This window comes from Anarrhichthys ocellatus, unplaced genomic scaffold (assembly GCF_004355925.1).
Source record: "Anarrhichthys ocellatus isolate YVR2014 unplaced genomic scaffold, GSC_Weel_1.0 scaffold68, whole genome shotgun sequence".
In the NCBI taxonomy this organism is placed as follows: Eukaryota; Metazoa; Chordata; class Actinopteri; order Perciformes; family Anarhichadidae; genus Anarrhichthys; species Anarrhichthys ocellatus.
In genome coordinates this window covers 2,102,489-2,114,537 of record NW_022280098.1, presented here as the reverse complement: position 1 = coordinate 2,114,537, position 12,049 = coordinate 2,102,489, and the positions used below count along the sequence as shown (strand labels likewise).

Here is a 12,049-nt window from a genome sequence, read left to right as displayed (position 1 = left end):
GGTTCCCAAAGCGAAAGCCTCTAAAGTTTTAGAGAGTAACACCCTGAGTGTACAATTCCAGGCTGCTCAGAGAAGCACTAAGACCTGGCATGAAGAACCTCAGGGGGATCAGGTAAGTATTGCTGTCGCAATCCCCGACCCCATGATAGGCCTCCTCCCTGACATAGTCAGACAAGCCCAAAGGCTTGATGAGGCTCGACTGAGTGGCCAAGCCACTACAGCCACCTTGAAGACCACTGCTAGGAGCTTAGCAGCGTCTAGTGGTGTAGTTCTTCATCACACCACCAGGGACAGCGACCGAGCACCCCAGTCTGCTCGCGTGCTTGATCCAGGTGTCTCACTCCCCACTTTGCATTTTGACAGGACGAGGTGGGGCTACTCCCAGGCCCCGAGTGGCATTAGTGGTTCCAAACCCACATCCACAGGTGAACAAAACGTCCCGTGTAGTCCATGCATGCACCTGAAACGGAGCCCCTCCCCCACACGTCGAGAGGTTAGTCATCCTCACTGCTATGTCGTCTTAAACGACGATGCTAATCCAGACCACTCTGATGATCCAGGCCCTCTCCGCGCGCAGGGTCTGCGTATCCGTCAGCTTGAGTCTCTTGCGAATGACATAGAACGCTTCGATCCAGAAAATCGTGAGTCATGGCATCAGAAGACATTTCACCCTAAAAAGAGAATTAGGTTCAAACTAAATCTTAAGTCCCAAACCCACTCCGTAAGAGCAAGTTTAGACCCAGAGATCAAGAGTCTTAGACACCAACGTGTGACGGAGGCGGTAAAGCGCTTTACCACACTCCGGACACCGGTGGACGACCCGAAGCCACTAAACCTTGCCAGCCGTGGGCCAGATCCAGACGGACAAGTTGCCGTCACCCAGGAACATAGACAACCGATGCCAATGCCCCTCCCAGAGCCTGCTCCTGACTCTAGTCCACCCAGTCCGCCTGCATGCTTACAACCGCCAAAATCTGACACCCAAAACCATGTCCCAAACCAGAAGTCTTCCCTTTTTTTCGCTGAAAAACGCTCAGAACAAAGACGCACAACACTCTGACCTCTCCCTTGCAGTCAACCAGCCTGCAACAGAACAGGGGACACCCTGGGTACCCCAGAACAATTGGCCCCCAATTTCACAACCTTGCGCAGTGAATAATAGTAGTGCAGATTTGACCGCCCAGCAAGTACGAGATCCAGCCCTTCCAACCATTCGACAGCCGGAGTTGAAACCCACGCGAAAAGGGTCCCAACAACTACCGCTGCTTGAATCGGAAGAGCTGCGAGCTCGCCATTATGTACAACCAAACTGTAAAATGAAAAAGGGTTTTTTGGTACACACCTCTAGGGGACAGGAACCGGTCCGTTGGGCCATCCCAGCAGACCCAGGGGGGTGATAGGTAAATCCAAATCTAGAGTTAGGTAGACCATGACACAACCATCACACTAACCTACCTAACCACCTTTCCGTTTTGTTTTGTTTGTTTTCATTTCTCTGCATTCATTTCGTTTTTGTTTTTCACATACTATGCTACAGTGCAGACGTTATCACAAGATCATGATGTAGCAATTGAGTGCATTAGAAATAATGCCTTGCTTACCTAGGATTTGTGTATATGTTTAATGTAGTTTAGTTAGTCATCTGCCCAGATGCCGCCTTAGTGTCTGCCCAGACATCTTGAGCCTCTATGAACTATGAACATTGACTGTTAAACCATCCCTTTAATCCCACAACTACATGGACTGTTTAACCTTTTGCGCTCTCAGAACTACATGGACTGTATGACACCACATGGAAGCCCACGTCAGTCCTTGGTTTGCCCTAACGACCGTGGCCAGCACCTCGCTCTTCAGGCCAAAGGGGGGGATGTTGGGATCTGACTATATGGCTTCGACATGTGCTGTGGAACAAAGAGTCAGGCCTTCCCTTTTGCAAGCAAAGGTTTCATCCTTATTGTAGTTTGAGCACCAAACCCCAACTCTGAAGAAATTCACATTAGGGTGTGAGTTTCCTCCCCCCAAAAAAACTGTGTTCCTGAAGTTACCTAAAAGCAGCGCTGCAATCTAATTGGCCGAGAGCCAAGACACCCCAGGACCCCTGTGGTTCAGCCACCGTTCTACAAAACTACCAGCAACCCCCACCTCAATGCTTTTTCCCCTTCGACCTCCGTCGAGCTAGGGAGCACACCGACGTTGTTTCCCTTTTCAACCAAATCCTAGGTCTAACAGTTTATATTCGCTGGCCGAATTCACCAAACTGTCTATTTTATCTTCGTTCGTATCCACGAAGCGAATCCTTTTATTCCTGCAGAAGTGAAGAAGCAAGACTTCTTCAGAAAGAGAGAGAGAGAGAACTTCCACTCTCCACTCTCCACCAAGCGCCTCGTTTGCTCCGGACATAAGGACGCGAAAATCCCTTATCCAGACGACAGCGATTCTCTCCTACCGAGAGAACACCTCCCGCGGCCCGCAGCTGCGCTGCCTGGGCCCAACGAAGCTCAGAAGAACCCCTCAGAAGATCCCCCCCTCAATCACCACGATTGCATCGTACCGTAAGGCGAAATACATTCTGGGCAGAGTTAGAGAGAGTTCATTTGTGTTTATTTATCTTGTTTGTGTGCTTAAAGTACTGTTCATTTTTATAACGTGGTGTATGCTTAATAATCGCTGACACTAACGGTCGCTGAGATCGTTGGGGTTGTGGAGAAGCTAGTGTATTTCATGCTACCGTGATCTGTGTTGAGATAGCTGCCTCGTGAGGTCGAAGTTGCTTCTCATCAGTTCAGGAGGTCAGAACTGCCGGCTGAGACAAAGAGTCGCGGTTCTTGCTCCCCTGGCTGAGAGAGCAATCTTCCGTACTCCCGCGCGGCGCAGAGGATCTTAATCTTTTGTTTTATTTCATTTTGTTTTGTTCCTTTCCCTTCTCTTTTACTAATCCACACAAACACATATAGCTTTGAGCTAATGTAGCTACGTGCTAAACAGCTACCGGCACTAGACGCCGGGTATGAGAGACGTCACCACGTCCCAACTACGTCATACGTCGCTGAGCTATTCCCTCGCTCCTCCCCCTTAGGCACACATACACACACACACACTCCCCCCTCCTCTTTTCAATAGTCTGTTGATTTTAGATAGCGTGCTCATGAATGTATAGTTGTTGTTAGTTTAGATATTAGTTGACTAGATCATTAGTATTAGAACGTAATAAACTCTGTTATATTTTGAAGAGCAGCTGTCTGTGATTACTTTGTGCATGTGTATTGTGATAATAGCTGTATATCTGGTCTGTGCTCGAACTTAAACCTTCACTTTCACTCTGAATGTGTAATAGTACTCAGACTGTTGACATTGTGAGTGAACACTAATTATGAGACTTAGTTTATCGTTTGGTCCCTGTTCACAGGGTGGTGCCCGTTATTATTAATAATCATTAATAATTGTTACTGACATTAATAATTCTGTTGATGTCAAGAATTTAGTTTCTTAGATGCTGATAACCCACACACGCTCCTTTACGTTCCCAACATATTGCTGATAACCCATGTCAGGCTATGTTATTCCCAACATATTGGTGCCCCCTTTTTGAGGCTATGTTATTCCCAACATTAATATTATAGCTATTTGTAGAATTAGATTTCTGTGGTGGCGGCGTTGTTTTCAGCTCGTGTGATCCAACAGCAGCCATTTCATACTCGTTTGATGCATTTGTCCAATGCATTTGTAAGTTAACGGTTTTATTTTTGTTTAATTGAAGCCTTTTAAAGCCATTTTTGAAGAATATTCAGTAGAAAGGTGCTTGTCTACAGTAAGACAGCTGGGCTGGCCTTCATCATTTGTGCATACGCATGGTCTGAGGCAATTCTACATATTTATGCAGACTAAGAACAAATTCAGGTCAAAAAAATATTTTGTGCGTAAAATGTTGGTATTTTCGGTTTAAGCACAGATTTGTGTCGAGCAGTTTGTGAAGTAAGCCCAACATTCTAGAATGTATTTAATGTCTGTTCAACGTGGATCTGATGTGATGCTAAACAGTTTAATATATAATAACACATCATATTTTAATTGTTATATATTCTTTTGAGTCAAATCTGAATCTGCAACATATAACATTTCTCAGGTACAGCTCAGGTAAATGTATACAGTTTTTTTCATCCGAAGGAGAAGTACATAGGAAGTAGTATACAGTTTAGTTCCATACATCTTTGTGTTATGGGGGCCTTGTGTAAGTTAGTTCGGGGTACAATGAGTTAGAATAGGAAGATAATTCAACATATTTCATATCTTAACATCTCTATAAATCTATAGCTGTTTGGAGCCCTTTTAGTTGGCCCCTCGGGCAGTTGCAGGCAGTAAACCTTCACAGCTGTACAAATATGTGAACCAGGACGCAGATAATGGCATTGGAATAGCAATGTCACTGCTTCAGCTTTCATCACAAACCTATTTCCAAACACTGCAAATTTTAAATGTTTTGGCCCATCATTCAATTTTCCAAAATGATTTTCCTTACAGGTTGAATGCTTTGCTATGACCACTTTAGTGAAGACCACATTTAAAATAGGGCTCCACATGTCAAAAGATGCAAATAGTTTGTCTTTGTAAAGGTGGAGTTGTGTGGATTTTCATCTGAATAAATCTGGCCCGTACTTGTGTATTCAGCGATTCTCCAGCCAAAACACATATTGTGTTTGATTTCCGCATTAATAGAGGCTGCCTCACTGTGCCAAGCAGCTGCATATTAGGACCTATTACGTGATTTCATAGCTCTTAGAAAATTGCTCCTATTCACAACGAAACGGCTGGGGGTGGGGCAGCAGGGTTGGGGGGGGGGGTAGTGGGAGGATGGGAGAAAAAGCCCCCAACACACAATCATGCCTTTTCAATTGCCGATGGCAAGGTTGATGACAACATGACCATTGTGTTATAATGATAACACCACAAAGGCATCTGCCCCCCTCATCAAGGCTTCACAGCGGCTGCAGATACAATTTAATTCACTGCTCCGTTGGCGGCGCTGATACCATTATGCAGCCCGTCGGCACAGGGGTAATCACTGTCTTTCCTGAGAGGAGGATGAAAAAAGACAGGCAGAAAAATGAGGGTAGAAAAAGATGGAGTGATGATGATGGGGAGGCCGAAACTTACAATTAAGACTGCCAATTCTGACGTGTCAGAGCCCCCCCGTTGACTCGTGCTCATACACTTTCGACACTTCCACCGCTGTTTATTTACCATGGCTACCAGTAATTATAATTAACATGTCATTTAGTTCAAGGCGTCCTTTCGTAAGGTTGCTGAGTGTGGCCACAGCATTATGGAGACAGGCAGAGAGGAACGGAGACGAGGCCGAGGATGAAAACTGGCAGCTAAGTGCTATTGAATGACTGATGTGGAGGGCGCTGCAGGAACGTGGATATCGTCCGGCGCCGCTGTTCATCAAGTTCTTAATTAGGTGTCACTGGGGGGAGGAATTGCCCACAACAATGGCACTAATGCTTAATTTCTTCCTCGCTCAACCACAATGTTTGATTAGCTAAGTGGTAGGCCATTCTTCAGGGGCGGTTTTCTTGTACTGAGGTGTGATTGCAGCTTAAACAACATTACGGTTTGTGATTTTTAATTTTACCAGATTCTTTTTTTTCTACTAACTGTTCTACTTAAACTACCAAGGTTTAGTTTAAACTGCACTAATCAATATGCTTCATATCAACAATACATTAAATGACTGAATGGCTGTAATGTGAAAGTTGTCACTCAATAAGTGCACAGAGAATTATCACCAGCTCTGCAGTTAACCTCAGCTGATACACTGTATATAAGAAGTGGACGTATTCACCAGGATGTCTTTTTGAAGCCTTGAGTTTGGCATGTTGGCCATTGACATCTTGTTTTTTTGCAACCAGATGTGACACAATATGGTGGAGCTAAGTACAACCGAATGCTGAATAAGATATATATTTTTAGGCAACCAAAGTGGTATAATTCAATTTCATGAACTAAAAGCACACAGAGCCGTTGTGAAGCACAAAGGGTGGCTGCGGCTGTTGCCATCTTGGCAGTGTCGACACAGCCTCACTCCCAGCTAGCAGCTAAGCGACTTAAGGCAACACCCAACTTACACTAAAATCACCTTACTTATGCATAACTTTACACCTTAATATAATTGAAACAGGTGAGTGGTATCAAAATTCTTCTCCCGTACAGTTGGGGATATTAGCTATAGAGACCTCAGTTGGCCTCAAGTGGACATTTGAGGAACTGCGTTGGCTACATTTTTCAGCACCGTAGGTTGCCGCTTGCTTGAAACTAGAGATTGACCATAAACTCATGTTTACAATGTTGACTGAGGTAACAAATCAAGTGAGAAGTAGAGTCATCTTCCCATAGACTTCTATACAGTCAGAGGAGTTAGAGTCGCCGCCCCCTGATGGCTATTAGAAGGAATGCAAGTGTAAGGCGCTTCCACATCGTCTTACCTTATCAGACCCGTAGGTTGCCGCCTGTCCCGGCTCCATGAAATGTTTTTCTCTTTTGGTTCGTTGTGTTGGTTCTTTACTTTGAAACTTGCTCTTTTAAACCTTGTTTCCAGCAGCTGCTTTGAAACAGCTCTGATAAACCCACTGTACGCTGCCAGTCCAGCACCACACAGTGGACAGACAAAGTCAGCAGCTGATAAACATAGTGGAACATTTAGCAGCCAAAGAGTCAGATATTTATCTCAGGACTTGGTGGAGACCAAAACAGAGCCAAAAGAAGTGTTCATATCGGACTTACATTAATAGGCCCTGATGTTCTCCAAAAATGAACATGGAGTTGGAAAGCGGCAATGCACACAATTCTGTTTGTTTAACATCAGATGCATGAATAGGTGTACATGTCAAACATCTATATTTGACCTTTTAGGCTGCTCTCATAGCAATGGGCAAATTACCTTTTTTTGCCGCATGAGCCTTCATGGCTATGCAGCAGTGATGCATTTTGATCTTAATTTGCCAGCCATAATAACGGTTTAGGATTATAATAAGGGAGACAAGGGGAAATTGTAACATTGGGCAATTGTAACATATTAAATTCCTCCTATCAGAAACGACCTAGATTGACTCTGCACATGCTCAGTAGGATTATCTGCCTATGAAAAAAGGAGCAGATCATTTTACCGTGGCAGAAACTTTCACCCAAAAATGAATTTGAGGTATGAAAGTTACTTTTTGGATGTACAGTATTTTTCTTCTACATTCTAAAGTTTAGATGATTGCGAATTGAATCTGATTTGATCTCTAAATGAACATGAACAATATATGCTAGCTGTTAGAGAGCACCAGATCAGGGGCAGCTTGATGAAGAAAGCTCAAATGTGATAGTAGCTGTAAGAGCCATATGAGACTTAGTAAGATGTCTTAAGTGATTCATGTAACAAAAATGTGGAAATGCTCCTTTAGTTGCGCTACTGACTACGTCACAGCCAACAGCACTCAGTTGAGGTTCATCAGTCTGCGGAGCAAGACATTTTTTGACCGTTGTGCCAACGCTGTGACAAGTTGAGCACAGAATGTTTCTTGTAACTTTATTTTGTTGAGTAAACCTTTTTAAATGAAGCTACTGCCTCTGAAGAATCATTACGCGTCAAGCTTATTGCCAAACACAGACTGTAACAGTTGTGGTAACGTGGACTATCGGACAGAGGGAAGATTGCCGCTACAGTAACGATGACGATAAAGAATCTTTAACCTTAACATTTTAACTGATAAACTCCTTGCAGAAACTGTTCTCAAGACCCGCATCTCACTAAGTGGTTAAACTTTCAATTTACCACGTGCCTCGATAGACTCACAACAGATAAGACACACAACAACTGGGCTTCAATCTGAACACTCAAACTCAGACTTAAGGTTTTGATGCAAAATAACATGTAGTCCTTTGACATGTGGGTTTTGGACCTTCTATTGAACTCTCTCCAATAGACTGATTTCTTGAGGTATAATCCATATCTGATTAAGTTATGTTTCTATTTTGGTCGATTACAATTTATATGACTTAAATACTCTTACTAATAAAACCAATACTTTATATTAATCATGGCAAGATCCTTATTTTCACATATGCATCTTCTACGTCCCCAGAGATCTTAAACAGAAATTGGAATGCACACTAATGCCATATCCCAGTTATCCTTCTATTTTGGATATATATTTGTATTCTAGCTTAGTGTAAATAATTGATCTTTGTAAACCATTCACAATTTACTCTTTTAACTGTTAACACATTTTGTTTGCATTTGTTCTAGCCTTTGTTTGGCAGTCATATAAAATTCATCTAAGGTTACTGACTAAAATGTGCCTTTATACATAAAGCTTGAGGTTTACCAAATCTCAAAACTTGAAAATATCTGAGTTCATATATAAGATTAAGCATTCTTGCAGATTTAATAAAAATGTTTATCTAAATGTAAAATATATTAATAACTAAAGTATTAATCATAAACCCATGAATTAGTATAAAAAGGGTGATGCCGCTCAGCTTCAGCCTTCAGACACAGTAAGGTTGGGTAACAGAATCTAACATTACATCACATTTAGGACGGCAATAATAGGGAAAGCTTTGTTGTTAATCAATTAAGTCTCAATCGCTACGGAGTTGTTGTCATTGTGTACGATGACTTATTGTTTCATATCCACACAAATCAAATAATCAAGTTCTTTATATATGAAATATTTATTGCACTGAATACATGACTACATTACTAAACAGAAAATAAAAAAGTAAAACCAACAAGGCCCAGTGTAGCCACCTTGCTTATTTATGTTGAAGTTCACTAAATTTAAATGTAAAAAAATTACATTTGATAAGAAATTAAAATACATCAATAAAATACTTTTTTTGTATAAAATACTGTCTTATATTTGTTCATACTATATATATATATATTTATTTTATCAAAATACACTGTTCAAAAAAATAAAGGGAACACTTAAGCAACACATCCTAGATCTGAATGAATGAAATAGTCTTATTAAATACTGCTACCACTAGAGTGAAAGCACCGCCAGCATTCAAAAGTGACCAAAACTTCAGCCAGAAAGCATAGGCACTGAGAAGTGGTCTGTGGTCACCACCTGCAGAACCACTCCTTTATTGTGGGTGTCTGTCTTGCTAATTGCCTATTATTTCCACCTGTTGTCTATTCCATTTGCACAACAGCATGTGAAATTGATTGTCAGTGTTGCTTCCTAAGTGGGCAGTTTGATTTCACAGAAGTGTGATTGACTTGGAGTTACATTGTGTTGTTTAAGTGTTCCCTTTATTTTTTTTGAGCAGTGTATGATTTGTGTAGTTCAAGTCTTTGAGTTATGAAGAAAAATGTAAAATACGATACATGGTCACATGCCTTCTGGAGTTTTTCTGGAGATCTTGTAGATCTGTGGATTGTTAAACTTGATGAACAGAGCTCACAGTGTTTAGCTGAGGGGGATGCCTCGTTGGTGCCTCGCTGTGGGGAACGCTCACATGCACTAACATGCACTAACAGACCAGACTAACGGCCAGCTATGGGAACAAAGAGAGCAGAAGCTTTGATAACAACACACACAGAGGGCTCAGGGAGATGGTACTCCACTTTATCTTTGCATTGAAAATATCGTTTGATGCTATATCCAATGTTCAACATTTTAAATACTGCTCCTTTAAATTAAGGTATATTGTGTTTCCAGCTTGTCCTCGATATACTTTTATAAAATTACAGTCTTAGATTATAAATCCAGTGCCTATACTCACTTGATTTAACACCCTCCAGGATTTTTTCAAATAAAAATTCACTCCTAATCATATACCTTTGTAGTGCCTTGTTGTTGTACATGCTACAGTAGTTTAGCTAAACAAATAAGGATTAAAAGCAAATGTTTCTGTTCACTCTGGGTTATGTGCGTCATTCTTAACAAAATGCCTGTGTGCACTCTAAACTTTTATTTATAGTCTAAAGTTGTTTCCTGCATTTAATCAGTCTATATGCAGTATATAAGCACCTTAGGCTTAATGGCTAATGGAAATAAAAAGGTAGGGCAAATTATCTTTTCAAAACATACATTGCTAACAAAATTTTGTTCCCATCTTTTTGAATTCATATTATATTGATGTACATAGGTCACTCACCATTGAGCCTACTCACACGGCAGCCATAATAGCAAGCAGAAATATGTTCCAGTGTCAAGTGTTACAGCACTCTTATGTCAATTAACTGCGCAATGAAGCGAGAAGTTACAGGTATGAGCCCATTCATTGGGAAAATCCTAATCATGTTCTTTGTTTTGTCGATGGCCATGAGTTGACTTTGAAAGTTTGTCTTGACATGAAAGCAGTCATTCAGTAGATTTGTTAATGCTTCCTTGCGTACTTCATTAACATTGTCACATCTAAAAAGACTACTGACTTGTGAGCTTTTTTGCTCTGGGGCTCAAATTGTAAGACGACCATGCATCACGTTCTTGTCTTTCTTGTATGTTTGCCACTCTGAACATGGATTGATTTCAATCTGTTCATGTTTTGCTTTGTCTGTTTGAGGGGCTAAATGTGAAACTAACATAATGGTTCTTAACAAGGGAGCGATTCTTACTGGTTGGGCCAGAACAGATAATTTTGTTAAAGTTACTATGAGGAACTTTCAATTTGTGTTGATTTTTAAAAGTGCTAGTGTTTCCGGGCACCAGAGTCCGTGTAGAAAACCTCTCATTTTACTGCAGCAGAGGTCTGATAGTCTTCAGTCAATCCTGGTTCTGGTTCTCCCGTGCCTCCCTTTCCTCCAGCGGGCTGGTATAGATGTCATGTGTACAGAATGAACAACATAACAGAGTTACACATTCAATGCATATGACATAAATGATTCATATAATCTACTATAACTACTAGTGATAACAGCAAAGGTGGATATAGTAGAATAACAATGATAACAAAAGCAGTAATGGTATCAGCACTAGCAAGCAATGCGACTACTAATAATAAAGACAGTAGCAGTGGGTGTCAGCAGGGCCCTGGCAGGAGGCTGGACCATGGTCCAGATATAACCACGATCCATGGAAACCTGTGAGGTGAAATGTATTTACTTGGCAGATATAGTTCATAAATCTAGATTTAAATATCAAAACATTGTTATAGATTAACGTACCCAATAGTATATAAAGCAGTCACAGTGAATCAACCAGCTCACTGTAAAATGCCACTTATGAATTATTGCCATTATTTGCCAATATGTAAATATACTTAAATGTGGGTCTTTTGAGTCCTTATGCCTGAGGGTAGCATGTGTTGTATCTGATTTGTGACTGTGGCATAACCCCAAAACATTTACATCTAGGTATTGATGTAGCATATGAACATCATTTCTAGGAAACAATATATCCATATCCATATATTGTGTGTCTGTGTTTTCCATCGGTGGACGTGTCTCACGGTAAGATAGGACCACCGTTTTAAATTGGACTTCATTCCTCTCATGAATTACCTGTCCCCTGGATCACTCTGTCCACGGGCCTAAAGTCATTTAGTGCTTCTCAGCAAGTTATGAATTAGAGGCAATATGGTTATGTTGAGGTATCTTTACTTTGTCTTTAACTCTTTTTTTTTCTTCTTAGTTTCTCAGATGGTCATTGAAGAGGTCAATGTTATTCAGCAGAACCTGGAGATCGAGAGGACATGTAGAGAAAGTGCTGAAGCCCTGGCCTCCAAGGTACACTTTTACTGTCAACTGCTCAGTATTATAACCAATGTGTTCTATCTGTGCTACTTACATTTCTTAAGTAAATGAAGTCCAATAAAACAAGCTAACAACCAAGATAATTGTCTCATTAAATTAAAACAAGAGAGGAATAATGGAATCAGAACTGTAGGATCTGTTGATTTAGAACACATTTGGCTGAATAATAATGACACTACAGAATCAAATCTGCTTTTTAAGACACTCTGGTCAGTGTAGTCCAGGAACTGTCACTTTGACACACAATCAAAAGGACTCTGTGGTCCTCCAGTTCTGCTCCTGTCCCCGTATGTTCGTGGA

At 41.2% G+C, this 12,049-nt stretch overlaps 1 protein-coding gene across 2 annotated transcripts in view; it reads left to right on the top strand.

Annotated features, from left to right (window-relative positions):
* Positions 1-12,049, top strand: part of shtn1 (shootin 1) — a 76,749-nt gene that overhangs the window by 30,389 nt on the left and 34,311 nt on the right. For both annotated transcript variants that reach the window (XM_031873109.1, XM_031873111.1), the window contains one exon: positions 11,628-11,722. In XM_031873109.1, the coding sequence (XP_031728969.1) occupies positions 11,628-11,722 (95 nt within the window). The remainder of the gene's footprint in view (positions 1-11,627; positions 11,723-12,049) is intronic.